A 27029-nucleotide genomic window follows, 5' to 3' on the forward strand; every position below is an offset into this window, starting at 1 on the left:
TGTAACATTTCCGGGACGCAATTTGTAGTACAATTCTAAGCACAGTCACACTCTTTTAAGTCCACTGAAGTCAATGGGTTTAGAAGGGTGTGACAATTGTACTGTTAGAGAAGTGTAAATGGGTTATAAAAATCAGGTTTTTTATTGTGCAGAGGACGAATGGGGAAGGACATGGGTATATATACAGTTCTGATTAGCTGCCTTGGGGGCTGTTGGGGATGGATACAGTGTGATAAATGTGTCTATTTTAAAATATCAAGTTGTTGTTTTATCCCACGTGGTATTCAAAGCAGCAACACAGCCAGCCATAAAACAAATACTACACCAATAAAATAAATATACAAAGAAGGAGGGGGCAGAGTCAGCTCAGTTGCTACGCACTCCGCCACCAAAAAAAGCTCTTGGGAGAGAGGTTCCATAACTAGGAGGGGTGGAGCAGCAGTAAGACACTTCTGGTAACCTAGCCTCCAATGGAAGCTGAAAATGAAGCAAGGTGAGCTCCGCTTTCTAATGTGAGCTGGAGGTTGTGGGGATACAGTGATGAGAGAAATGCTTTTTGCACGTGCTTCCACTTTACTAAAATATCCTGTTGGCATAGGCTGGTGGGGGCACATTCAAATAGGTCCAGTTATTTATTAAAATAAACTTTCTTTAAAGCACACAATGCCCCCCAAGGCACTTTCCAAAACTATTTTAAGAATTCCAGAGGAGGAATTGTATAACAATGCGCTCTCCTAAGTAGAGTTTATACTCTTCTAAGTATGTTGACTTTCAACGGCCCAGTTTGTCCCTTAGAAGGGTAAATATGACTGCACTGACTTTTACAGAAACTACAAACAAGGGATCTTGTAGCATCCTAAAGGCTCACTGGAAAAGACAATAATGCTAGGTAAAGTTGACGGCAGTAGGGAAAGAGGACGACCCAGCCTGAGATGAATTGACTCAGTCAAGGAAGCCAAGGCCTTCTGTTTGCAAGACTTGAGCAAGGCTGTTAATGACAGGACATTTGGGAAGTCATTCACTCACAGGGTCATGATAAGTCAGATGTGACTTGACAGCACACAACACACAAAGGCTAAAACATTTCAATTCAAGCATAAATGGAGTCCAGTTGGCCTGATGTATGAGGTGGAACCAGTTCCACCCCGTGTCAATGAACCTGGCTGTAGGCCATGAGCTAAAATACACAACATTCTGAAGTCAAAGCACACAAGGAATCTGTGCTGGCTTGAATCCAACAACTTCTGCACACGAAAGGCTGTTCCTCTCAAGCTAGGCAATCAACATATCTAGGTCAAAAGCTAATCCAAACCTGCAGCCAGAACTTTTAAGTAATCTCTGTACCTTCCACATGGCCAGTAGGGCAGCAAACAAGCTTCACGGTTAATTGAAAAGGTTACTTACGAGGTAGTCCTAAAGTTACATAGTTACACTGAACCCATTGAGTTCAGTGGCTTTAGAACAGTGGTTCCCAACCTTTTTTTGACCAGGGACCACTAGGACTTTTTTGTTCGGTGCAGGGACCCCAAGGTTCAAAATAAAAATTCTGAGATTTTGAGAATAAACTTTAATCATAACTGTTAAACATTAAACTTAGAATAATATTTGAATATATTTTTATAATAGAGAACTTTTAATTGAAAATATTAATTTATTATGGGTTTATAACTTTGTTTTGCGGACCTTAATTTAGTTCTCGTGGACCCCTGAGAACCAGTGCTTTAGAAGAACTGCAACGTTTTGCATTGTGTCACTGCATCTGAAAGGAGTGGGCATTAGTCCAGGAACGCTTATGTTGGAATAAAACTTTATTTCTCTTTACAGTGTCACAAGCTTCTTGTTGTATGTAATCAATTTGTATGGCTCCTTTTATCTGTAGCATATCTAATACGCTATGCTTATCCAGATTTCTCCAGCCCATGTGCATGGCTTATTAGTTGCAGAGGATCTACGTGCTGGTCTGCAGTAGATTAGAGTCCAGTAGCACCTTAGAGACCAACAAGATTTTCGTGGTATAAGCAGAGCTTATTAGCTACGGTTACTAGGTCCCTCTTTGTCACCGCTGGGAGGTTTTTGGGGCAGAGCCTGAGGAGGGCGGGCTTTGGGAAGGGGAGGAACTTCAATGCCATAGAGTCCAATTGCTAAAGTGACTATTTTCTCCAGGTGAACTGATCTCTATTGGCTGGAGATCAGTTGTAATAGCAGATCTCCAGCTACTACCTGGAGGTTGGCGATCCTATTATTAGCAGATCCCAACTCTACAAAGTCGAAGTCTCCACTTTGCAAACTACATTAATATTGGGATTTTTGAGCCGACTCGAGTTATAAGAAATGCAAACATGCTTTATAGATTGGTTCTTGTAGGCTATCCGGGCTGTGTGACCGTGGTCTTGGTATTTTCTTTCCTGACGTTTCGCCAGCAGCTGTGGCAGGCATCTTCAGAGGAGTAACGCTGAAGGACAGTGTCTCTCAGTGTCAAGTGTGTAGGAAGAGTAATATATAGTCAGAAAGGGGTTGGGTTGAGCTGAATCATTGTCCTGCAAAAAGTATCAAAGGTAATGTGCTAATCATTGTCCTGTAAGTATCAAGATAATGTGCTAATTAGGGTGTGGTATGTTAAAATGGAACCATTGTATCCTGAAGAGATCTGTTAATGTGTGAAATCCAAAGCTAATCTGCATGGCTATTGTGGACTGTAGTCTTTGTTAGTCTGGAGGTTTTCAGGACAGGAAGCCAAGCCTTATTCATTCTTAAACTCTCTTCTTTTCTGTTAAATTTCTGTCCTGAAAACCTCCAGACTAACAAAGACTACAGTCCACAATAGTCATGCAGATTAGCTTTGGATTTCACACATTAACAGATCACTTCAGGATACAGTGGTTCCATTTTAACATACCACAGCCTCATTAGCACATTATCTTGATACTTACAGGACAATGATTAGCACATTACCTTTGATACTTTTTGCAGGACAATGACTCAGCTCAAACCCAACCCCCTTCTGACTATATATATTACTCTTCCTACACACTTGACACTGAGAGACACTGTCCTTCAGCGTTACTCCTCTGAAGATGCCTGCCACAGCTGTGGGCGAAACGTCAGGAAAGAAAATACCAAGACCATGGTCTCACAGCCCGGATAGCCTACAAGAACCAATGAACTCTGACCTTGAAAGCCTTCGACAATATGCTTCATAGAGCCTGGCCAGCCTTGGTGCATGAGAGGCGCTGTGGGAGCCTTTCCTTTCCCGGAAATCTTTTTCTCGTTGGTAGGGAGAGGGCTGTCCAATCATTGAGCAGTTTGTTGTGTGATCCCACCCCCCCCTTCTCCCCATGTAGCCAATGAATGTAGATCAGGTGCCGAGGCATAGAAATACCTGACAAGAAGACCATTCGGGATTTCAAGAAGGTGGATTGGCTGTGAGGCTGACGACGTCATTTCCGCCTGCTGGCTCCGAGCGCGCTAGAGGGCCGTACGGCTTGGCGAAGATTGGGCCCGCCCCCCTAAAGGAGCGGAAGGAAGGGCAAGCGGACGCTGCCGGAGTCGAGAACAACGGCTGCCCCTCCCTCCCGGTGACACGGGCGAGCGGGACGGGAGGGGGGGAAAAAACACCCATCATCGTTCCCAACCCCCATAGCGTCGGTGAGGTACGCGCGCCGTAAACACAAGACCAAACCGGGGGGGGGGGAACCGAGCGTTGGGGGAGGCGCGCGCCGTGCGGTGATTGGATAATGATATTCGAGTGTCCGTTGGGAGCGCGCGGGCAAGGGGGCGTGGCAGGCGGTGCTGGGCGCGCTGCTTGGTGATTGGCTGTGTGGCGCGAGAAAGCGATGGTGGGGGGGGCGGCGGCGGCAGAGGCGGTGCGGTTTAGAGAACCGGGCTATGGGGGTGGGGGGATTGTTCTTCGCGAACGCGGGAGCGCGCGCGCCCTCCGACTGCGCCGTGGGTAGGTGAAAAGGGCGAGCGCGGTGGCGCGCGCAGCTTTGACGGCGGGGGAAGAAGACCCGAGCGTGCGCGCGCCGGCTGACTGGCGGAGGTGTCGGCTGTCTGGGTTCGGCCGCCTTTCTCGCGGGGCCGGGGGAGGGGGGAGTGGGAGGCTGGGCTGTTCCTTGCAACTGCGCATGCCCCGTGGTGGTCCGAGGGGCGTTGTGGTTCTGTGACAAAACGCCTGAGCTGACTGTTAAGGAAGGGAGCGAGCGCGAGGGTTCCACTGCCACGCCCACCTGGCTCGCGGCGAGGGCGGGGCATGGACTGGTGAGTGGGGAGGAGCGCGGGTTCCTTAGGGGGTAAAGTTGAGAGATGGGGGGGGGGGAGTGGGCTTAATGGGGAAAGCTGAACAACCCAAGCGAGGAAGGAAAGGGATCGTGGGTGGGTGGGTTTCTTTCCTGCACACAGCAATTAAACTTACTTTTCATTTTTATTTGCAAGCCGCCTGACTTATGGGGGAGGGGGCTGTGGCTCAGGGGCAGAGCATCTGCTTGGCATGCAGAACGTCCCAGGTTCGATCCCCGGCATCTCCAGTTAAAGGGACTCTGCAAGCAGGTGATGTGAAAGACCTCAGCCTGAGACCCTGGAGAGCCGCTGCCTGTCTGAGTAGACAATACTGACTTTGATGGACCAAGGGTCGGATTCAGTATACGGCAGCTGCATGTGTTCATGTGTTGACTTTAGGTGCCCGAGGCAACACACCAAATAAAACCACTTTCGCCCTGCCTACCCATTCACAGTGACCCCTTGCATGGTCTGCATGCGCTTGAATGCTCTTTGTGCAGACATTGAGTGATTCTGACATGTCCCGCATGTGTCTAGCCCAGCACCTGATTTAAACCCCACTCTCGTCCAAGTTTCTGGTTCCCCAGTTTTATTCTGAAAGCAGACGTGTTTTGGTTCTTTATTACCGACAGCTGCACATGGGTGTATATTTGTTTGCAATCATGTGTACAGGACTTTTGTGTATATAAACTGGGGTTCAGAAACCTTGTTCACGGTTGCTTTTGCTAATTGTCACACTGCTAATCCCCAGCTTGGCCATATGGTCTTGCCTGCTCTTTCCTGTTAGGCTGACCTGTGTCATCCCTCAAGAAAAGATGGTACTTTGGTGGCTCTGTGGTGACATATGCTGTTTCTGCAAGAGAGGTTTTGCCTTGGGTTTGCCGCTCTCTAGATGCATATTTTCCCCATCCAAATTCTCAAAACTGTCTGGGGGCTTATTTTTGAGTTCTGAGAATTCGGATGGAGAAAATGTGCATCTAGAGAGCGGCAAATCCAAGGCAAAAAACCTCCCAGGCATAAATGGCCATATTGAAAGCAGTGGAGGGTCACCCTGGCAAGTGGGAGTGAAATGGGCCATTTTGGCCTCTCTCCTCAAGACAGGCTTCCATGTAGAATGTAGGAAGGGCCTTTGAAGCAGGGTTGTCCAAAAGTGTCCGTTTTAGTGGTGCAAGATGTAAATGTTGAGATGTGTAAGGCCCGTACATTTTAGGGCAGGCTGCAGGAAGTGTTTATGTTGTTGCTTCCCCACCAATCTCTGGGATCTACCCTGGCTCTTCTCTTGAGCTGAAAAGTCCTATCCTGAGTCTGCGTCCTAACCCTACTGGGATGGGTGAAAAGTGGAACAGAGGCGGCATAAATATTTTCAGTAGTTTGTATCAAACTCGGATTAGAAATATCTCAAATTTGTATTTACATAACAAAAGGGGGATGTATTTGCGTGTTCGTGATAAAATTGGATATTGCTGGGGTGCTTTCCTCTTTTGCAGGACCTGAGGAATATTACTTTTTACTTCTAAGGGGAAACGAAGTTTGCAACACTTGGGATGAACTGCATTCAGGCATTGTTGTGGTCTCTCTCCTTCAGCCAGCATGGTGTAGTGGTTAAGAGTGACGGTTTGGAGCGGTGGGCTCTGATTTGGAGAACCGGGTGAGATTCCCCACTCCTCCACAGGAGCAGCGGAGGCTAATCTGGTGAACTGGATTGGTTTCCCCACTCCTCCACAGGAAGCCAGCTGGGTGACCTTGGGCTAGTCACAGAGCTCTCTCAGCCCCACCTACCTCACAGGGTGTCTGTTGTGGGGAGGGGAAGGTGATTGTAAGCCGGTTTGATTCTTCCTTAAGTGGTAGAGAAAGTTGGCATATAAAAACCAACTCTTCTTCTTCAGTTCCTTGCATCTGTAAGGGATATGACTGGCCTCTTAAATGGGTAGACATTGCCTTCTGTTAAAATGGCCTTGAGACCAGTCCTGACATTCCTGTGTGACTTGGGGTTTTTTTGCATCGATGGCTTTCAGTGAGCTGTAGCTTCCCACTATGTTAAATTCAGCTGTGACGTCATGTGCTGGTTCTTCATTTGGCCATGAACGGTGTTATTCCTTTCTGCTTTGTCCCCAGGCTGAGAACAACAGTAGTAGCCCTCCTACATTGTCTTACATTGAGTAAGCAAGGATGCTTTTGAGGAGAATGCTCTGCCCTTCCCCCCTAAAGATAACAGAACTAGTTATGCTCCATTCCAGAACTGTACAACCCATCTCTTTCAAGTGTAAAAAGATGCAAAAAAGGCAGCAGCGGTCAGGTGTGAGCTCAGCCTCTTGACCATGTATACTATGTCAGCGTGGTGTAGTGGTTAAGAGCGGTGGTTTGGAGAGGTGGACTCTCTGGAGAACTGGGTATGATTCCCCACTCTACATGAGCGGCGGAGGCTAATCTGGTGAACTGGATTTATTTCCCCACACCTACACACACGAAGCCAGCTGGGTGACCTTGGGCAAGTTACAGCTCTGTTAGAGCTCTCTCAGCCCCACCTACCTCACAGGGTGTCTGTTGTGGGGAGGGGAAGGTGATTTGATTCTCCCTTAAGTGGTAGAGAAAGTATATAAAAACCAACTCTTCTATGTCGAGTGGGTGGTTAAGTCTGTCCTAATTGCTCTCCCAAGTTAGATGTTCCTTTTTGATAAATGATCTTTTAGGTCTCTTGTCACATAGGAAGAATAAACTTCGCTGCTGTAGCTTCTGCTAAGTTGCTTGTCTCGTTTATTTGTGTCTGTTGCTATGAAATCGTGAATTTTTTAAAGAACTTAATCACTACCGCTTATCTGTTCTTTGGTGAAGGGAAAATGGAACCAATTATAACGATCCTTTCGAGGAGCAGTTATTGGAATTAACTTGGATGTTCGCATTCATATACAATTCTGTAAGAATTAAGGCCGCATTGTTCTTGCCATCAAACTGCAGCACTGGGAACTATGACAGAAGTATGCGAATCTCTGGTGCAGCCACCTCTGGATTAAACAGAACTATTGTTCTGTTAATGTTTTCCTTTAAAAAGAGGTGCCAAACTCAAACAGGTTGGAGAACCACATTACCTACCTGGGGGGCACAGATGACCAGAAACCACATCCACATTTTCCCATCAAAGTGTCAGTTCTGTATGCCCCAGACAGTCAATTCCACCTCAGTTAGACCCTGGAATCGGCTAGAGAGAGAATGTTTCCTGCAGGTTTGGCAAGTTGTCTGTTAAATGTTTATAAAATTTGATGATACATTGATAAGTTTTATGCGTATGCTACATGTAATAATTTGCTGTGGCATGCACAAAGAGCAGTGGACTCTAATCTGGAAAAACAGACATGATTCCTCACCCCTCCATATGAAGCCTGCTGGGTGACCTTGGCTACTCACAGTTCTCACCAAACTCTCTCAGCCTCACCTATCTCAGGAGGTGTCTGCTGTGAGGAGAGGAAGGTAAGGCAATTGTAATCTGGTTTGAGACTCCTTAAAGGTAGAGAAAATTGGGGTAGAAAAACCAACTCTTCTTCTTCAATGAGCACTCTAATGCAAAAGCAGTATATTATTTTAAACTTAAATAATAAATACCCAGAGCTGGAAGGAGAACTAAGTTATGTGTGAAATAGGTTTTTTTAATACTATGGATAATGCTCACGAGTACTGATTATTTAACTATGCTAAATGGGTGGTGTTATTCATTATCAGCATTCTGTGTGCTGTCTTGCACACTACAGTTATTTGTGTCATCTTGCTAAGAAACCATCATTGGTCAAGCATCATAATGGTGTTTTTGGCAGATTTCCATGTGCTAGTTGTTGGACAAGTATGAAGTCTGTCTAAAATGGGAGGGTGGAAGTACTGGGGTTCAAATAACAAACTGTAGCAACAGTACATTGGCAAGCAAAAAGAACACAAATTGCATTGAACTGTGGTCTAATAATATTACCTATGACCAAAGGTATCATCTTATATCAGAAAAACGACAACATAACCATGCCTCTGACGCGGATGCCAGCGGCTTATGCAGTTGGTCCAGGAAAACACCACCAGAACTCCTTGTTACTAGAAAGCAGTGCTTGCTTATTTTACAGTGCACAGATATAATACAAATCCTTACACTCTCCTCCACTTATAGCATTTCAACACATGGGCTTGAGTTCCATTCAGTTATATACACAATGCCATCTCAGGCACCAATCACAGTAGTTTGCTTAGTCATACTGATGTTTCTAATACATTGCATCAGTCTCCTGGCCACAACCAGTTCTGGCCAGCTCCCTAAGGCTCTTCAGGGAGTTTCCAGACCTGTTGCATCATTCCAGATCCACTTGATCTAAATGCTGCCTGTCAAACTAATCTGACAGCCTTGCAACATCGACAGCCTCCTCTGAATTAAAAAGTCAAGTCTGCTGTTGCTAGGCAGTTGTCTCAATTGTTATATTTATTTGACTTGTTCTCATGACTCGTATAATAGTGACAGGTGGCCATGTGGATAATGAAGTCTGCAGGGGGGGCACCCAAGGCTAAAGTATCTGTTCCTGTCTAATCCCCAGGTCTGCAGAGAAATACAGAAAGTTGTATATGGGGGGGTTAATTCCTCCCCCTGAAAAGTAATTGACAATACGTCAACATGGTGTAGTGGTTAAGAGCAGTGGTTTGGAGTGGTGGTGAACTGGGTTTGATTCCCCGCTCCTCCACATGAAGCCAGCAGGGTGACCTTGGGCTAGTCACACTCAGCCCCACCTACCTCACAGGGTGTCTGTTGCAGGCAGGGGAAGGGAAGGTGATTGTAAGCCGGTTTGATTCTTCCTTAACTGGTAGAGAAAGTCGGCATATAAAAACCAACTCCTCTTCTTCATATGTTGACGTAGCAAAAAAAAAAAAAAGAACATTAAAAGGGGGGGTCAAGCAAGGGGAGGTGAAGGAAAACATACAAGTGGGATTTGAAAAGGGGGAAGGAAAATTTGGCTTAGGCAGAGAAGAGGGAAGGAAGTGGGGGGGGGTTACCTGTGGGTCCCCTTTTGTGCACATGTAAGAAAAAGAAATACATGAACAGAGCTGAGAATGAACGAGGCCTAGGAAGTACAAGACTAGTAAGAAGAAAGTGATGTGGTGGCACTGGGTAAACACGCTATGTAAAGAGAATATATATACATATAAGGTATGCATACTCTATACCTTAAAGTATATACTGTAATATCCTACAATTCCATTTTATTTTAATGGCCTTAGTAAACTTGAAAGAAGTACGTAACTGATCTGATTTATAAAATGTTATCATATGTACGTTATGTGCATGCACCTCATTTATCTGCTTCCATCTCACTGATCTGCCCTCCTTGCCCCACAACCCTTGGTGTAGGTTCAGTTTAATGGTATTCTAGAATTTGGCATATCTGCCATCACCAGTTGCTCACCTAAAAAGCTTAACTGCCCCTTTTATATAGGGATTTGTACATTTTCTTCCTCTTGGCTTTTCAAAGAAATGGATAAATGCCTCTGTTACCTATAGAATGATGCTTATAAGACCTGGTTTGTCATCCTCATTCCTTTGCAATGGAGTAATTCCAACCTTCTGGTACTCCTCTAAAACTAATAATGTTCCAGAAAAGGTAGTCAAATGGAATATTTTTTAGCTATCTCAAGCATTAATCCAAACATGGTATTTTATTGGCAAGAAGATTCAAAGATCTCAACCAATTAGTAATTCAGAAAATAAGAGTTCTGTTACTGTACTTTGGGGCATTAGGAGTAGTTTTCTGAGCTGCCCTTGACGTCTTATAGGAATTGACATACTTGCATCAATGCCCACTAGGTCAAAACATTTTCTGGGATGGGTGATGTCTGATCTTTAATAGGAAGTCCTTCTATTTCCTGAGATCAGATTGCATCTGTATTTTCTCAGTGCATTGGGTGGTTAGTTTAGTTTATCATTAGCTAGTTATTGAAACATGGCCCAAACATTCTTCATCCCACCTGCTTAATTAAATGGAACTGCTGCAGGTTTGCATACACTCCCCTTCCTCTTTCAGTTAACCTTGAAACTTGAGTCTTTTTCAGACCCTCACAACTAATTATTAAACTTGGAGGCATTTAAAATTATTTTTGAAAGTGTTATAATTACAACTAAAGAAACCTTCAACAAAATGTACATGGGCATTCCTGCCTGTTGTTAAAGCCAAAATTGCGTAGGACAAACGGTATTGCTTACTTTAGGGATTTTTTAGATTCAGTTGATATATATCTGCATTATCTTAAAGTGTTGACTTTGCTTCACATTTATGGTTTATTCTCACTCCCAGCAGCCAGGAAGATTGGAGAGTTCAGTTTTGAATGAGAACATTTTGAAGAAGTACATTCATGTTATGAGTAATAGATGTAATCTAGATAGAAGTTGGTGGTTGAAATCTCATCACTTCGACAAGTTTCAGGCACCTGTCTGAAAGGCTGCCTAAAACCACTGAACATAAGTAGCTTATCTCTTGAGGCTGCGCCCATGAGGCATGACTAGTGTAAAGCATATATAATTAAACTTTCAAAATATGTTAATGCTAAAAAATTCTCATACCATTTTACTGATGAGGGATTTTAAGAAGGAAAGTCTAAGCAGATTACAAAACTAACTTTTCTTGACCCAGTATTGATGGGATATATTGTACACACCATTCAGTGCAGTAAATATTTTACTTAGAATTTTTGAACCACCGAAACCTGATTATTTACTTGAACATGTTTTGACTTTTCAGTTCTTCATTCTAAAGATGCATTGTGGTACAAGAGAAAGAACCTGTTGTCACCCATAGCAGTTGCCCAGTTCTTGTGTTGCAGGGTCTGTGAGGAAGGAGCCCAGCTGACTGAGGTCCCTATCAAATGTTAAAAATGTTTATCACATATATATGTCTGTGCCTTGCAGTCTGAATGAGGCATTGACCCTGTGCAACATATATACGGAACTGCATTCAACCAAGTGAGACTTAGTCAGCCTAATCCAGCAGTTCTTACTTTGGAAGTCCTTCCTTTGGAAGTCCACAGGCAGCAGTCTTTCCCAGCCTGCTATCTGAGATTCTTCAATTGATGATATGGAGTGGGGAGAACTTATTCATGCAAAGCATGTGCTCTGCATCTAAGGTGCCCCCTTCCTAAAACCATAAACACTCCTGATTCACTTCGCTCTGTAAAAGGCCTGAACACATGAAGCTGCCTTATACTGAATCAGACTCTTGGTCCATCAAAGTCAGTATTGTCTACTCAGACCGGCAGCAGCTCTCCGACAGAGGTCTATTCACATGACCAGCGTGGTGTGGTTAAGAGCAGTGGATTAAACGGGTTTGATTCCCCACTCCTCCATATGAGCAGAGGACACTAATCTGGTGAACTGGATTTGTTTCCCCACTCCTACACACGAAGCCAGCTGGGTGACCTTGGGCTAGTCATACTCTCTCAGCCCCACCTACCTCACAGGGTGTCTATTGTGGGGAGGGGAAGGTGATTGTAAGCCAGTTTGATTCTCCCTTAAGTGGTAGAGAAAGAAGTCCTCTTCTTCAACTGGAGAGGCCGGGGATTGAACCTGGGACCTTCTGCATGCCAAGCAGATGCTCTACCACTGAGCAAATAAAGATTGAAGAGCCAGTTATTTTTTCTCCCCCCTCAAGCTTAAAAACATTTCTTCTGCTCCTTCCCTCCATGCTATCACTTCCGCTGGTCCTACTAAGACAAGTGACTGTGGCAGTGTGCGGATGGGCAGTTGACCCCACTTCCACCACTGCCTTGGGCTGGAGAGTTTGAGCCCTCTGGGGCACAAGGGACTGTGTGTGGTGTGTGTCCAGGCCTACTTGCCGTTAGCAGTCAAATGGTGAACTGCAAAGCTAAATCAGACTGTCCTCTTCCCTGGGATAATCCTAGAATGTTCTCTTCAAGGTTAGTATAGAAAAGTTTACTAACAAGCAGCACCAAACCTACCCCAAAGGCCAACTTGTTCCTTGTATGAACTTGTATAGATGTTGCTGAACGGCATGCTTCCATCACAAATCCTGCCATTAGCCAGAATTACTCCAGGTCTGTGTATGTTGGATGAGGTAACTTGCCAAAGCTTTTGTGACTGAAGCAATCAGTGGTTTTTGTGGTTTCATTTTACATATAAATGTTGGGTAGTATCTCAGGTGTGCTGAGAATTCACTTTTGTTTGGGAGTGTTCATCGGAACAATCATTGGTTTTGATCAGTTGTTGACATTCTTTGCTTCTGGGTATCTGCTGCAGTTTCTTCCCTCTACTTTCTCGCTGTCAGAAACCCCAAATGTTTCATGTACAGGTGTACACTTCAGCCCAGTCTCTTTGCATTCAGCACTAAGTAAAGTGTGTTCTCAGGGCATAAGCTTGGCATTTATGTCACAAGCTAAACGGAACTTCCAGTTGCAAGTGGAACTCCGTTGTGACAACTCCGTTATGGAACTCCCATCTAGACCTGCAACCACTGCATTGATGCTCGTATAAACTAAGATAGGAAACTACAGTGTATACTAGAGTATGTCTATTCTGTATTCTTAAAAGAGATTAACAAACATGGCAAGATGACCACCAAACGGTACGATTGGTTGCCCGGTTTTGCGCCCAGGTCTGTAATCACAGAAGAATTGAGAAGGGACTTTAATCCTGAAGAGCGGCAGAGATTTTAGTTCCTGAAATGACTTAATCTCTAGTATTTGTGTAGGAGAATGTCAAAGTGTGAAATTGCTGAGAGATACGTGTAGTTTTAGCTGGTGTCTATTAGGACTATCCTGTGTTTATCAAGATCATTTGTATATACATTTTATTCTTTCTGTAATTAATGTTTCCTTTATATACCTACTGGTCGTGGACTGTAATAATAAAGAACTGAACATGGCGAGATGTTTTTAATATGGAGAATTCTTTCCCCCGTCTTTTAGGATTGAGATTAGCTTCTTGTGATCAAGGAGAGGTTGGGCCCTTTCCTGTGTTTAATATGCCGTTCTCTTTCTTTGCAGGATCATGGATTTTCCTGGGCACTTTGAGCAAATCTTCCAGCAACTGAATTATCAACGGCTCCACGGCCAACTTTGCGACTGTGTGATTGTAGTCGGGAACAGGCACTTCAAGGCGCACCGATCGGTGTTGGCAGCATGCAGCACGCACTTTCGAGCCCTTTTCACGGTAGCAGAAGGAGATCAGACCATGAACATGATCCAGTTGGACAGCGAGGTGGTGACGGCCGAGGCCTTCGCCGCCCTCATTGATATGATGTACACCTCCACCCTTATGCTCGGAGAGAGTAACGTTATGGATGTGTTGCTGGCGGCTTCTCACCTCCACTTGAACTCTGTGGTGAAAGCGTGCAAACACTACCTGACCACAAGGACGCTACCAATGTCGCCACCGAGTGATAGGGTTCAAGAGCAGAACGCCCGCATGCAGCGGTCCTTCATGCTTCAGCAGCTTGGACTCAGCATAGTGAGCTCTGCCTTAAACTCCACCCAAAGCACAGAGGATCAGACGAATTCTATGAGTTCATCAATCCGCGGTAACATAGAGCAGCGGAGTACATTTCCAATACGACGCCTACATAAGCGCAAACAGTCTTCTGAAGAAAGGGTTAGACAGCGCATCAGACCTTCCATGGATGACTCCATGATGTCCGATGTTACTCCAGAGAGTGCCCAGGCGGTGGTACATTCGCGAGATGAATTTTTTTCCCCAGACTCCTTGAAAATTGTAGACAATTCTAAGCCAGACGGTGTAACCGACAACCAAGAAGATAACACTATTATGTTTGACCAGTCCTTCGGTGCTCAAGAAGATGCCCAGGTGCCCAGTCAGTCGGACAACGGTGGGGGGAATATTTCCCAGATGTCCATGGCATCACAGGCAACTCAAGTTGAAACTAGCTTTGACCAGGAGACCGGTGGCCAGAAAAATAACTTTCAGTGCGAGAACACCGAGGTTGGTCTAAGTGAAAAAGATCACATGAGAGTGGTGGTGAAATCTGAGCCTTTGAGTTCCCCAGAGCCCCAAGACGAAGTGAGCGATGTGACTTCCCAAGCCGAGGGAAGTGAATCAGTGGAAGTGGAAGGGGGAGGAGTAAGCGCCGAAAAGATAGAACTGAGCCCAGAGAGTAGCGACCGTAGCTTTTCGGATCCCCAGTCCAGCACGGATAGGGTGGGAGACATCCATATCATGGAAGTCACAAATAACCTGGAGCACAAGTCCACATTCAGTATTTCAAATTTCCTGAACAAGAGCAGAGCCAGCAGCTTTGGGGCTAGCCAGAACGAGGACAACATTCCCAACACAACGAGTGACTGCAGAATGGATGGGGATGCCTCTTATTTAATGAGCCCAGAGTCTGGGCCTGGTAACAGTCATTCCTCCGCTACAGTCTCTCACGTGGAAAACCCGTTCGGTGAGAGCGCAGACTCTCATTTTGTCAGGCCCATGCAGGACGTCATGGGTCTGCCTTGCGTACAGACGTCTGGCTACCGGGGAGCGGAACAGTTTGGGATGGAATTCCCGAGATCTGGCTTGGGGTTGCATTCCTTATCAAGAGCCGTGATGGGCTCTTCCAGGGGCGGAGCGGGCGGCTTCCCTAGCTACCGCCGCATAGCTCCCAAAATGCCCGTCGTGACCTCGGTTCGGAGCTCTCAGTTACCGGACAACGCTCCTAATTCTCAGCTGCTAATGAACGGCGCCACTTCCTCTTTTGAAAACGGGCATCCTTCACAGCCGGGCCCACCCCAGCTGACCCGGGCGTCTGCTGACGTCCTTTCAAAATGCAAGAAGGCCTTATCAGAACACAACGTCTTGGTGGTAGAAGGCGCACGCAAGTATGCGTGCAAAATCTGCTGCAAGACGTTTCTCACCTTAACAGACTGCAAGAAGCACATCCGTGTGCACACAGGAGAGAAACCGTATGCCTGTTTAAAGTGTGGCAAAAGGTTTAGCCAGTCGAGCCATTTGTATAAACATTCCAAGACTACTTGCCTTCGCTGGCAAAGCAGCAATCTACCCAGCACTTTGCTTTAACTCCTTCCCTTAATCTCATGATGCCAATACAGATTTTAATAATGCATGGAACACAAAAAAGTGAACACTTAAAAGTGTGATTGTGCCACACACACAAAAAAAAGGCTTAGCTCTTTTTAATACCTGTACCATACCTACCTCACAGGGGTGTTGTGAGGCTTAAACAACTTTTTAAGTAGTAGCGCTTTGAAATTCTCCAGCTCTGTCACACAAGGATCCTATGTGCACACTTGGCAGTAAGGCCCATTGAACTGCATGGGACCTACTTCCAAGTAAATGCAGACAGGAGTGGGCTACACGAATTATCTGGATACAATCCTCAGTATCAGTTAGTTCTTTGGTAGAAGAAAAGGTTGAAAGAATGAAAAGTGTAGCTAGCGCCTAATTTAACTAGCACGTTTCAAGAATGGGAAACTGCAAACTTTTTAATTTTTTTAATGATGTGAAAGCATTTATCTGTAAAAATAAGTTCCTACACGGAGTGTGTGAGGAACATTACTAAGAGTTCTTTATGGTTGAAGACTGCATATCTTGAAGACGACACCACCTTTGCACCTCAAAGTGCTTTGAAGTGCGCTATAGATTTAACATAGTTTTAGGGGTTCTGAATGTACTTCAGTTGTTTTGCAGTAACTTACACTGTGTAATGAAGGTGCTTACCTTGAGTCCAATGCAAGTAACTTTTTAGACTGTCTGATATGTATGTGTGTGTGTATATACTTTGAATACAGCAAAATCTCCTAGATGTTTCATAGTTTTCTTTTTGTAAAATCTTGTACTGAATAAGTGAAATGTGTGTTATGCTTGGTAGTGTTTCTAACCAATTTGTATTTCATGTGTTAAAACTCCTCATTAAGTCTTAAATGAAGTCTGCTGTTATTTCAAATGTCAGATCTTGTATTTTATTTTGCAACCTTCTGTCCTTTTTCAAATGTGGCTATTCAGTCTCATCTGAATTTATTGTGCAGATGATTTCTTTAGAGAGTACTTCTGTGGATTTAATGTGCATTTCCATATTCCTATGCACTAAAGTATTAAAATAGCAATTTGACTCGTGTGCCAGTTCGGACATGACTTTATGGAAGCGTGGTTTCCTTTGGAAATGAAAATACTTGGTCAGCCAATTCATGCATTGACTGTAGCATTCAGGCTGGTCAGTGGATGAGTCCTTCCGTCTATGTTGTTTTGAAACCATGGAGTGTTAAGGTTTTGAGAATTTTTGGAGCAGCTGCAATTGGGAGTGCCTACTACTTGTGGTGGGCCTCTGATGACTAGAACTATTCACCTGCATTATAATGCACGGATGAGATTGATGGAGAAGTTAATGCAGTGATGTCATGGAAATTCAGACTTTTGGGATAAAGCTGTCAGCAATGGAATACCATCAGTCCAGCTTCTGGGAGGAATGGTCTTCATGGCTGAGAGCTGGAAAGCACAGTGAAAGCCCCAGTGGGCAATGGAAATTAGGTTTCTCTGGTAATAGTAAATATCAGAGACAAGGAAAAGCAGAGTATGGTAGCAGCAGGCTTTTCCTGCTGAATTCTTCCTAAGGGTAAAGCCTGAAGTGGCTAAGGGGGAGGGGGTTACAAATAATTTTCTGAGGTGGTATGAAAAACCGGGGGGAGTTTTAAGAGGTGCAATCCTACTCCTCTGCCTGCTCGTAATCCCACTGAACTCTGAGAATGACTTCACTGTAAACAGAATTGGACTATCAGTTTGCTATATTCAGCCTGTGCTTTTAATAGCCTTGTTTCCAGTTTAAGCCCGAGTCCCCCCCCCCCCCAAAAAAAGGATTCGCTTGCACATTTCTCTGGCCAGGATCTAATTGCTGGTTTCAGTATTTTGAATATTGCTCTTAAGAAGTAGCGCCAGAACCTCTGTTGTCATGTAAACGTGTTTTAATGAAAAAGCGCCGGGATCCAAGGCAACAAGCCGTCCAAGCAAAGGTTGAGGTGGATACCATCACTTGAAAATGCACTCCTGGTACTGTTCCAGTATTTCTTCTCACAGTTTGAGTTCGCTAGGCATGCTTTCCCCTTTCAGTCCAGCCAAAAGATTGTTAGCAGCGAGCACCGACATAGTGTTCCTGGTTGCATAGGTGGCACTTCCAATATGAGGCAAAATCACTGTTCAAGGAAAATGGAAAGAATAGCGTCATCTTTAGACAATAAGCCAGTGTAACTAGTTAATGTTGGTTTGTAGTCACCCGGGGTTGTGTGTATTCTGTAAAAGCTCCAGTATATAGTACTGATGTAAAAATTGGAACATTAAGACCTAACCCTTATCCCTTATTGTTGTAAAGATATACTTCAAAGGTAGCAGGAATATGACTACGGAGACTCAGAAGCCTGAGGAACTCTTTCCTAAGCAAAAGCTATGTATAGCGATAACATTTTATTAGGACCAATGAAATTCCACAACTGGAAAAGGGACACTCTCATGTTCCATGTATTTGCAAGATAATGGGATGGAAAAAGCAGATCATCAGGGCTTCTGACTGCATCCTAGGTAGAATAGCAGACGGATTTGAATAAAGTGGTGTACAGTGGAATTCTAGAATGAAGCTTTTGGTTTTTTGGGATTTTGCTTTGGACCACTATGGCTATTTGCAACCTCTCTTTTGGAAATGTCTGAATCTTAACACCACAGTGGAGGCTCTCCAATGGGAAGAAAATGCCCTGGGAAGGTAAACTGCTTGCACCCCCTTCTCAAATCTGTCCCCAGTTTTGCTAGTGTCACAACTATCGTGTTTTATCTTTGCCTTCTAAGGGATCTCTGTCTTCCAATTTGGTGTCAGATGTTTGATCAGCTGCTGGTTTTTATATTTTCAACTAGAGGTTGAAAATGTTTTTTTTAAAAACCAAAGCAGTTTTTATTAAGACCCAAGTGAAATACAAACAGGGTGCAACCTTTCAAGCTCTTGATGCTACATGTTGTGTTTTTAATTTGGCTGAAAAGCACTCGTGCTACTTCCAGCAGTTCTGTTTTCTTGGCTTAGGACTGACTACTGTTTAAATGCAGAGTGCCCGCTTCTTTCCTAGGAGAGCACAATGGGCCTTTCTCCTCATACCCCCCCTCCCCAAAGTTGCCTCGGTTGCTGTGGACCCCTTTCCTGCCGCACGACAGAACAGTCCTCGCAGGCTTGCCCAACACCCAGCAGCCTCCAGCGACGGGGATGTAGGAATATCTATGCACAATTAAAGACAGCTTACCGCAGTTCTTCAGAGAAAGGAGCGGATGGGCCGGAGGCAGTGGTTCTGGGGTCGTGACGTCCAGGCCGGCAGCTGCAATGTGGCCCTTGACCAGTGCATTATAAAGGTCGCCTTGATTCACCACGGCACCTCTGGCGGAACACAGCAAGAATACTATTGGCAGGCTCTACATGTTGCATGCGTTCAACGTCCCGGGAATTCCAGAGTGGGTAGATTTGTTACTCCGTTGCAGCAAGCGCACATATTGGTAGTTTCTAGGCTCCCAAAAGTTCGTTAAAACTATTAGGCTTAAAGGTACACCCCCAAAAAAGAGTTCCTCTTTTGTCATCTTGTTAGCTGTTTTCAGGATATTCTTGAGGAACATAAGGCTCTTACACACACACAAGAATATTCTGAAAACGCTAAACAAGATGCCAAAAAGGAACTATTGATTTTTATTTAACACTCACACAATTCATGCAATTACTAACTGCAGTCCCCCCTGCCCCATTTTGATGCAAGCAGTTGCGGGAAAAACAGATCTTTAAGCTGCCTTCATGGTCTGTCATTATATAATCTGACGTGCTACTCTTGCAACTGAGGGCTATTTCCCACCTGAAAACACGCTTGAGTGAATAGCCCATCGGATTTACCACAAGATAGAACTTTTGTAAAACCTCAAACGTATCGGGTTTCAACTGAATCCATTCATACTGTCAGTTGCCAGTTAGCAAGTATAGGGAAAGTAGAGCCTCCATCTCGATCCAGGCTACCCATGTGACTATGGTTGCCACTTCTCTGGTTCCCTCCCTTATACAAGGGCAAAAATCACCTAAGGGAGCCCCCACGCCAATACTTTTTCCCTGCAGAGAGATGGAACACTAGAGCAGGAAAGCCCAGCATGTTATTAGGACAGGAGTAACGCATGGAGAAGCATGAGCAGTCAGAAACGTGGGTGACTATACAATTTTCCCCATGAGGCACCTGGCAGTGAAATTAATTAAGCATTAACCAAGATAATTCAACTTGTGGTCTGCAAGCTCCTGATACCACTGCTGTGTGTGTGTTCCTGAGTGAAAAGACATGGTAGATGGCTTTAAAAGAGGAGCGAGACATATTCATGGAGGACAATCCATCAACAAGTCCTAGCCATGGTGAGTAAAAGGAATATCTGTATACAGAGGAAGCAAACCTGAATACCACGACTAGGAGACAATGTCAGGGGGAGGCTTTGGCCTCTATGCCCAGTTCACTTGGCCCTCCAGGGCAATGAAACGGCGCTGGACTTGACAGACCACTGGTCTGATTCAACAGGGCTCTTCTGATGTTCTTACGGTACGGTGGCTCTTTGGGTAGCCTTCAGCAAGCTTCTTTTTCTCAGATCCTACTACCACTCTGCAATATGGCACCAAAATACTGATTTTAACTGGCACAGGTGACAGAGAGAAATATTCTTGAAATGCTCTAAAACAAGTCACCAACCTTTTTGAGCCTGCAGCCACCTTTGAAATTCTGCCACAGGGTGGTGGGTGCAGCCGCAAAGCAGCTGCCACAGTGAAGATCCTTGTGCTGTGCTGGCAGCTGCTGCCAAAGTAACATTTTTTGAAATCTGCCCAGCCAATCAAATCTCCAATGGCCCATCAGAAGCCTTGCTGGGCAAAAGCCCCACCCACTTTCTAAAAACACCTGGCAGGTGCCAGGAAAGGTGTCAGCAGTCACCACAGTGCCTACAGGTACTATGCTGGGGACCCCTGTTCTAAAACATCCAACAGCCATTGTAAGCAGAGTTATGCCCTTCTAAATCCACTGAAATCAGTAGCCTGAGAAAGGTGTGACTGCACTGTTAAATGTGTGTGTGTAAAGTGCCGTCAAGTCGCAGCCGACTTATGGCGACCCCATTTTTGGGGTTTTCATGGCAAGAGACTAACAGAGGTGGTTTGCCAGTGCCTTCCGCCGTATAGCACCCCTGCCTTACGGTAATAACAGATGAGTCATGAATTACAGAGTACTACAGGTTGAATGCTGGGACGATGCAATATTTCTAGATTGGAAAGGGTATCCAAGAATGAAGCCAGCCCATTAACTGATATGGATAGGCGTAATATAGTGAATCAGGGTCTGCTTTCACAGACGCATCTCTGCTGCTAGATCAGGGATGAATATCTCACAGCAGAAGATCAGTCATGAAGGAAGCTGCATGGATTATCCACTACAAACAGCCACATACTTTATTGAACATGACAGTGGGAGCAAGACCCTCAAAACTGTGGTACGTTTTATGAGGTGATCATACTAAACTAGGAGAGTAAACAGTCTATGGACTAATTTAAACTGTGTTACCTCAAGACATTCTACATGGAAGACTCTTCATGAGAAATTGGTTGTGGAAAGGGGCCCTGAACTTTATAGGTCTACCGAATGTAACTGTCTGGGTCGCCTCTGTTCTTACCTGCTCGTGTTGATGAACAAAGCGGTTTTCTTCATCTTGCAAAAGAAATCCCGATTGCACATGCCCTGGGTGTCGGGAGTCAGGGAACAAGTCACGATGACAAAGTCAGACTCCTCCGCCAGCTTGGCAACTGGTACTTCAGAAAGAGACAAGAACACACATCAGGGATTGTCTGAAAGGTTTGCTTACTTTTACTAGTACTCAGTCACTGGGTTTTCCAACAGCTGTATGGTGTTTCTGCAGGAGTTGTTCTGATATAATATACACATACCGTATTTTTCCGTGTATAAGATGCCCCCATGTATAAGACGACCCCTATTTTTAACCCAAAAATAAGGGGGGAAAGGGGTTGTCTTATACGTGGGGGCGTCTTGGAAAAATACGGGCAGGGAAGAGAGCAGGGCCCATGGGAAGCTGACAGGCGGAGAAGAGAGCCGGCGCATGGGCCCCGCTCTCTTCCCTGCCCGCATTATTCCATGTATAAGATGACCCCCAATTTTAAAGGAAACTTTAAAAGAAAAAAAGGTCATCTTATACCCGGAAAAATACAGTATATGTGTGTATATAAAAAAACTGATATAATGGTTCATGTGTACAAGCCCTTGAATGAGACCTCCCCTAGATTTTCTACAAATGTTACTCCGAAGCCACTGATTTATTAAGGTAAAGGTCCCCTGAGCAAGCACCGGGTCATTCCTGACCCATGGGGTGACGTCACATCCCGACGTTTCCTAGGCAGACTTTGTTTATGGGGTGGTTTGCCAGGGCCTTCCCCAGTCATCTTCCCTTTACCTGCAGCAAGCTGGATACTCATTTTACCCACCTCAGAAGGATGAAAGGCTGAGTCAACCTTGAGCTGGCTACCTGAAACCAACTTCCGTCGGGATCAAACTCCGGTCATGAGCAGAGCTTGCACTGCAGTACTGCAACTTACCACTCTGCGCCACAGGGCTCCTAATTTATTACTCCCTCTCAGTTTAAAAAGTCTTATTTCTCATTACAATTACCAAAATACCACAGATCTAAACCTCAGGTTTATACTCTGCAGATTACGTAAAAGACTCATTAGAAATATGGTGGAAGTTCAATGTAACCCCAATGGTAAGTACAAGATATGATTCCTACCAAACTCTGCTCCAAATTCTGCCATTCCTTCAGGCTTGGGGTGACGTCCACTGTACAAAAACCTCTTTACTCCAAATGGCTTTAGGCGACGTGCTACAGCCTGCCCTAGAAATAGGAAGCATATCGACCGCAGGATGGATCCTTGTTATACAAGGGTACCTTTGTTGCTGAAGATACTGATGTGGTACTTCCAAAGACTGCATAAGCATTTCACAGACTGCATAAGCATTTCACAAAGACACAAGCACACAAAACCCACACAATACCAACTGGCTTTCTCATTCTACAGGACAGCTCAAAGCAAAAAATAAACACTTAACCCCTCATGCAGTTGATCAACTGGCTGATGTGGGGAGAAGACTTTGTAGGGCATTTGCAAAATTAGGTCAGAGGATAGATGCAGAGAATAATGTTACACCACATCTGAATTGCTTATCTAAATTACTTAAGAGGCTGATTGTTTTCTTATGACTTGTTAGGATACAGACAACTAGTTTGCCAAAGGTCTTACGCACTAGCCCTGTTCACGTTACAGTGAACTCACGTACATCCTACACGTTATGTGCATACATCTGTTTGTAAGAAAGAGCCAACGTGTGTTCACTTTCAAGAATGAAACAGGAGACCGGTACCTGGATAAATGTGCACATTTAACCACACATTCAGCTGCACATGCACTGAATGTAACATGAGAATTACTCAACGCCTGTACCAAGAAAAATCAAGTACACACATAGTTTGCATACGCACAGTAACTTGTGAACAGGGCTAATGTCTACTTGGTACCTGGTAAATGGTCATCCCTATTCTAAGGCAGAGTTAAACTCCAGTTATACCCAAGGTGTTTGAAATCTAGTTACTTCTTAAATATTCAATTCCAGGCTTAATGGGTTTATATAAGTACAAGCAGAGCCAGGTGAGAAACTCTTGGGGGAGCGGGAAACCCACTCCCTGCTAGCCTGTACTTGCTCACACACACCCCTTCTGAACACATGAAACCACCTTATACTGAATCAGACCCTTGGTCCATCAAAGCCAGTATTGTCTATTCAGTCCGGCAGCAGCTCTCCAGGGTCTCAGGCAGGGGTCTTTCACATCACCTCCTGCCTGGTCCCTTTAACATGAGATGCCGGGGATTGAACCTGGGACCTTCTGCATGCAGAGCAGATGCTTTACCACTGAGCCCCTCCCCTTCTATCACTATGGTTCTCCCACTAAACACTTCTGATGCCACCACTGCTTCCTCCCGCCTGCTCTGGCAACCCCAACATGGCAGCAGTTTTTTTAATTGCTACATTGTGCAATCTGCATTTTCCCCCTTTTCAGCTGTGAAATATGTGCTTGCACCAACTTCACTTCAGCAGCTCTGAGGTTTGTTTTAAACCCCCCCCTTCATCTCCTCCTCTCTCCTTTTTCAGATTTTTTTATGAACCAGATTATTTCCCTAGGTTTACAGAAATATACCCCCATCCCTGGGTGGCTGCACTTTGTGGAGTTTTTTTAATGTTTTATTTTATATTATGGGTACAAAAAGTAAAAAGGGGAAGGGTGAACAGGGCATCCATCAAAATATAAGAAAAACAACATACACTTCCTCTTGAAAAATTAGTCGTGCAGACCACATGATGACTATTATATCTTTCGAGTTCGCTATTATCCAGCCGAAAATATAAGTACATTCAAAACATTGTGAGTTTTTTTGATCCGCATGGGAAGGCAGGCATATTTAGGATTAGGTGTAAGATTTTAAACTCCTCAGCAGAGTTTGATCTCGTATTTCTCAATTAACTGTAATGGGGGGGAGGGTATTGGTCCTTCCTTAAGGAATACTGGGGACTGATCATCTACTCTATATTGAAAAGATGATAGCAGCAGCAAAAAGGCTCATTGCATCATTCAAGTGGTATTTGACAGTCTAAGCGAAATTTGACCAAGGCCCAAAAGCAGGCAAGGCATGTAGGTCAATTCGATGGTGGAGGTGGTTTAACCAAATGTTTAACCAAAAAATCAATAGCAGAAAGTTTCATGTGTCCTGGTTTTGGAAGGTGAAAGGAGTGGATGTTTTAGAAATGGTCATTTCAGAGTGTAACAGTTACTATTGCATGTCTGTCCACCCCCTGAAAAGATATGTAGTACAGCACCATGGAATAGTGGCTTGTGGTCTGGAGTCAGCATATTGTGAAGCAGGAGGAGGAGAAACTGGTTCAAATTCCAGCTCGGTCGTGAAACTTAAGAGTTGGGCCAACTATTCTCCCTCAATCGAGTTACCGCTCCCTAGTAGACATGAGGATAAAACGCTGTTCCGAGTTCTGGGTCAGGAGGCAAGATTAACATATTAACAGTGGTTACCTATTCTTCCCAGCCCAATAATCCCAACGGTGCTGCCAGAAAGCCCATAGCCACACATCCAGAGGGGCTTCCATGTCGTCCAGCCGCCGCTGCAAAAATGAAATAAGATGATGAAGGGGTCCTAGAAAAGGCACGCCAAGTATTCAGCTCCGGAACCTGGCCTGATCACAGGAGTGGCCAATGCGGTGGTAAGAAAAATAAGCACATATCCCAGACAGGCTCTTTCCTAAGCTTTGCAGTGAACGCTAATCCACAGATGCTGTCTTCAAAAACGTCATTATCTGCCAAACCCACAGCAGTTTCAAAGCTAGTCCCATCTCTTCCCCTTACCCCTTGCTCCCATATTCAGCCATAAGTTAAAAACACCAAATGGCCATCAGAACCAAGATCATCTGTGTACAGTGAGCAGAGATGGATGCTACACCACGCTGGAGAGCCAGCGTGGTGTAGTGGTTAAGAGCAGTGGTTTGGAGCGGTGGACTCTGATCTGGAGAACTGGGCTTGATTCCCCTCTCCTCCACATGAGCGACGGAGGCTAATCTGATGAACTGGATTTGTTTCCCTATTCCTACACACGAAGCCAGCTGGGTGACCTTGGCCAAGTTAAAGCTCTGTTACAGTTCTCTCAGCCCCACCTACCTCACAGGGTAGGGTGTCTGTTGTGGGGAGAGGAAGGGAAAGTGATTGTAAGCCAGTTTGAGTCTCCCTTAAGTGGTAGAGAAAGCTGGTATATAAAAACCAACTCTTCTTCTAAAATATATGGTAACCCCCCCACAAATGCTGTCTTCAAAAATGTAATTATCTGCCACCCACACAGCAGTTTCAAAGCCAGTCCTATCTCTTCCCCTTACCCCTTGCTCCCATATTCAGCCACAAGTTGAAAACACCAAATGGCCACTAGAACCAAGATCTCCTGGGTACAATGAGCACAGATGGATGCTAAACTAACCTAGCTGGATGGGCTTCATATGGTCATTTGCCTACATTCTGGGGGCCTTGGAAAGTTTGCACTGATCTGTTATCGTCATGCAATCAAAGCACAGAACCAAAGAACGTAACAAACAGTGTCTAGAACAAGGGTTCCCATGCATACAAAGGTATGTTCAAGGCACTCCATGTACTTCACTTCACTAACCCTTGCAGCACCACAGTAAGGCAGGTTGGTATCATCTGCATGGTGCAGGTTTGGGGGAGGGTGGAACGAGAAGAAGAGTTGTTTTTTATATGCTGACTTTCTCTACCACTTAAGGGAGAATTAAACTGGCTTATAATCACCTTCCCTCCCCCCCTCCACAACAGACAGCCTGTGAGGTAGGTGAAGCTGAGAGAGTTCCAAGAGAGCTGTGACTAGCCCAAGGTCACCCAGCTGGCTTCGTGTGTAGGAGTGGGGAAACGAATCCAGTTCACCAGATTAGCCTCCGCTGCTCACGTGGAAGCATGGGGAATCAAACCCAGTTCTCCAGATCAGAGTCCACCGCTCCAAACCACCACTCTTAACCACTACACCATGCTGCCTACTGTCACCTTTGAAGGTCATGGCAACGCAGTTTTTGAACCAAGGATTCCTCGCTTCAGTCTCACCGATGTGGTTCACACAAAACTGTCGGTAACTGAATCTGGGTTGTATCATTGCAGACTACAGGCAGAAGTTGCACAGTTAAATAGTTCTCTGTGGAAAGAACTTTCTGCACAAAAGAAACTAGACAGAACGGAGGTCTAGCTTTCTCCCTGACATCTTGTTCTCTAGGGACGGGGAATCCTTCTGAACAGAGGAGTAAATTCAGTTGTGGGAGCCCCTTTCCCTGCAGTCTGTACAGTCAAGGGACTGCTGTACAACCTAATGCCCACACTAGTAAACTAGGCTCTTGTCAACATGCTACAAACATCTCCAGCTCTCCTCAAATAAGACAGAAGCCTCCAATAGAATAGGTGTGACACATCCACAAACACACACCGAAAACATTGCAATCAGTGGAGACTGACCAGCTAGGCAACCCCAGAATTCAGAGCCCAAACTCAACACTCACTTCTTTACTTCCTCCACCGATTCAGGCAGCCGGCGAGATGTTGCTAGGAGCAAGGCAACCGTGAGCTCAGCAGTGGCATCCGTTAGGATGTCTGGCGTGTACCCCACACGGATTCCTCTGGAATTTAAAAGAGGCCGTCAGATTCTTCTTTCTTTCATCTACCACAGGCCCGTATAAGAGTTTCGTGCTGCTCAAGCCAGCTTAAAATGTTACATCCATTTCTGAAAGCCATTTCTTCGGTGTGGGTATTACTAAGGCATACATAGCCAAGAAACCTCAACTGTGAAGTCCAGAGGCCCAATTTGCAAAACTATTTCCTGTTCCAAAAGGGTGGGAAGGATCATGTCAATAAAACCTTCATGAGCAAAAATGGAGCCCCAGTGAAACACCTTCCCTTAAATAAAGAGGGGAGGAGGAAAAGACACCTTTTCTTCCATTAACATTGAGAGAATTCTTGGCTGGGTAAGTCAACTGGCATCAAGACGGAGTACAGTGTACACTGGATAATCATTAGAAAAGAGCAAGAGTCCAGCACCTTAAAGATTAACATTTCTGGCAGGGTATGAGCT

The 27029-nt window shown here is 45.0% G+C and overlaps 2 protein-coding genes across 2 annotated transcripts in view; one reads left to right on the plus strand and one right to left on the minus strand.

The window, feature by feature from the left end:
* Positions 1 to 4191: 4191 nt before the first annotated feature.
* On the plus strand, positions 4192 to 15524 carry ZBTB5 (zinc finger and BTB domain containing 5). Its single transcript, XM_056848154.1, has 2 exons — positions 4192 to 4257; positions 13288 to 15524. The coding sequence occupies exons 1-2, from the start codon at positions 4250 to 4252 to the stop codon at positions 15317 to 15319; spliced, it is 2040 nt and encodes a 679-aa protein (XP_056704132.1). The 5' UTR covers positions 4192 to 4249; the 3' UTR covers positions 15320 to 15524.
* Positions 15525 to 17306: 1782 nt separating this feature from the next.
* GRHPR (glyoxylate and hydroxypyruvate reductase) overlaps positions 17307 to 27029 on the minus strand; it is a 43965-nt gene continuing 34242 nt past the window's right edge. Inside the window, exons 6-11 of the mRNA XM_056848942.1 lie at positions 26461 to 26577; positions 24434 to 24522; positions 22085 to 22189; positions 20960 to 21095; positions 18532 to 18662; positions 17307 to 17445 (exon numbers count right to left, since the gene is read on the minus strand). Coding sequence (XP_056704920.1) covers positions 17324 to 17445; positions 18532 to 18662; positions 20960 to 21095; positions 22085 to 22189; positions 24434 to 24522; positions 26461 to 26577 — 700 coding nt within the window. The 3' untranslated portion in view covers positions 17307 to 17323. The remainder of the gene's footprint in view (positions 17446 to 18531; positions 18663 to 20959; positions 21096 to 22084; positions 22190 to 24433; positions 24523 to 26460; positions 26578 to 27029) is intronic.

This window comes from Euleptes europaea, chromosome 4, assembly GCF_029931775.1.
Source record: "Euleptes europaea isolate rEulEur1 chromosome 4, rEulEur1.hap1, whole genome shotgun sequence".
Classification (NCBI taxonomy): Eukaryota; Metazoa; Chordata; class Lepidosauria; order Squamata; family Sphaerodactylidae; genus Euleptes; species Euleptes europaea.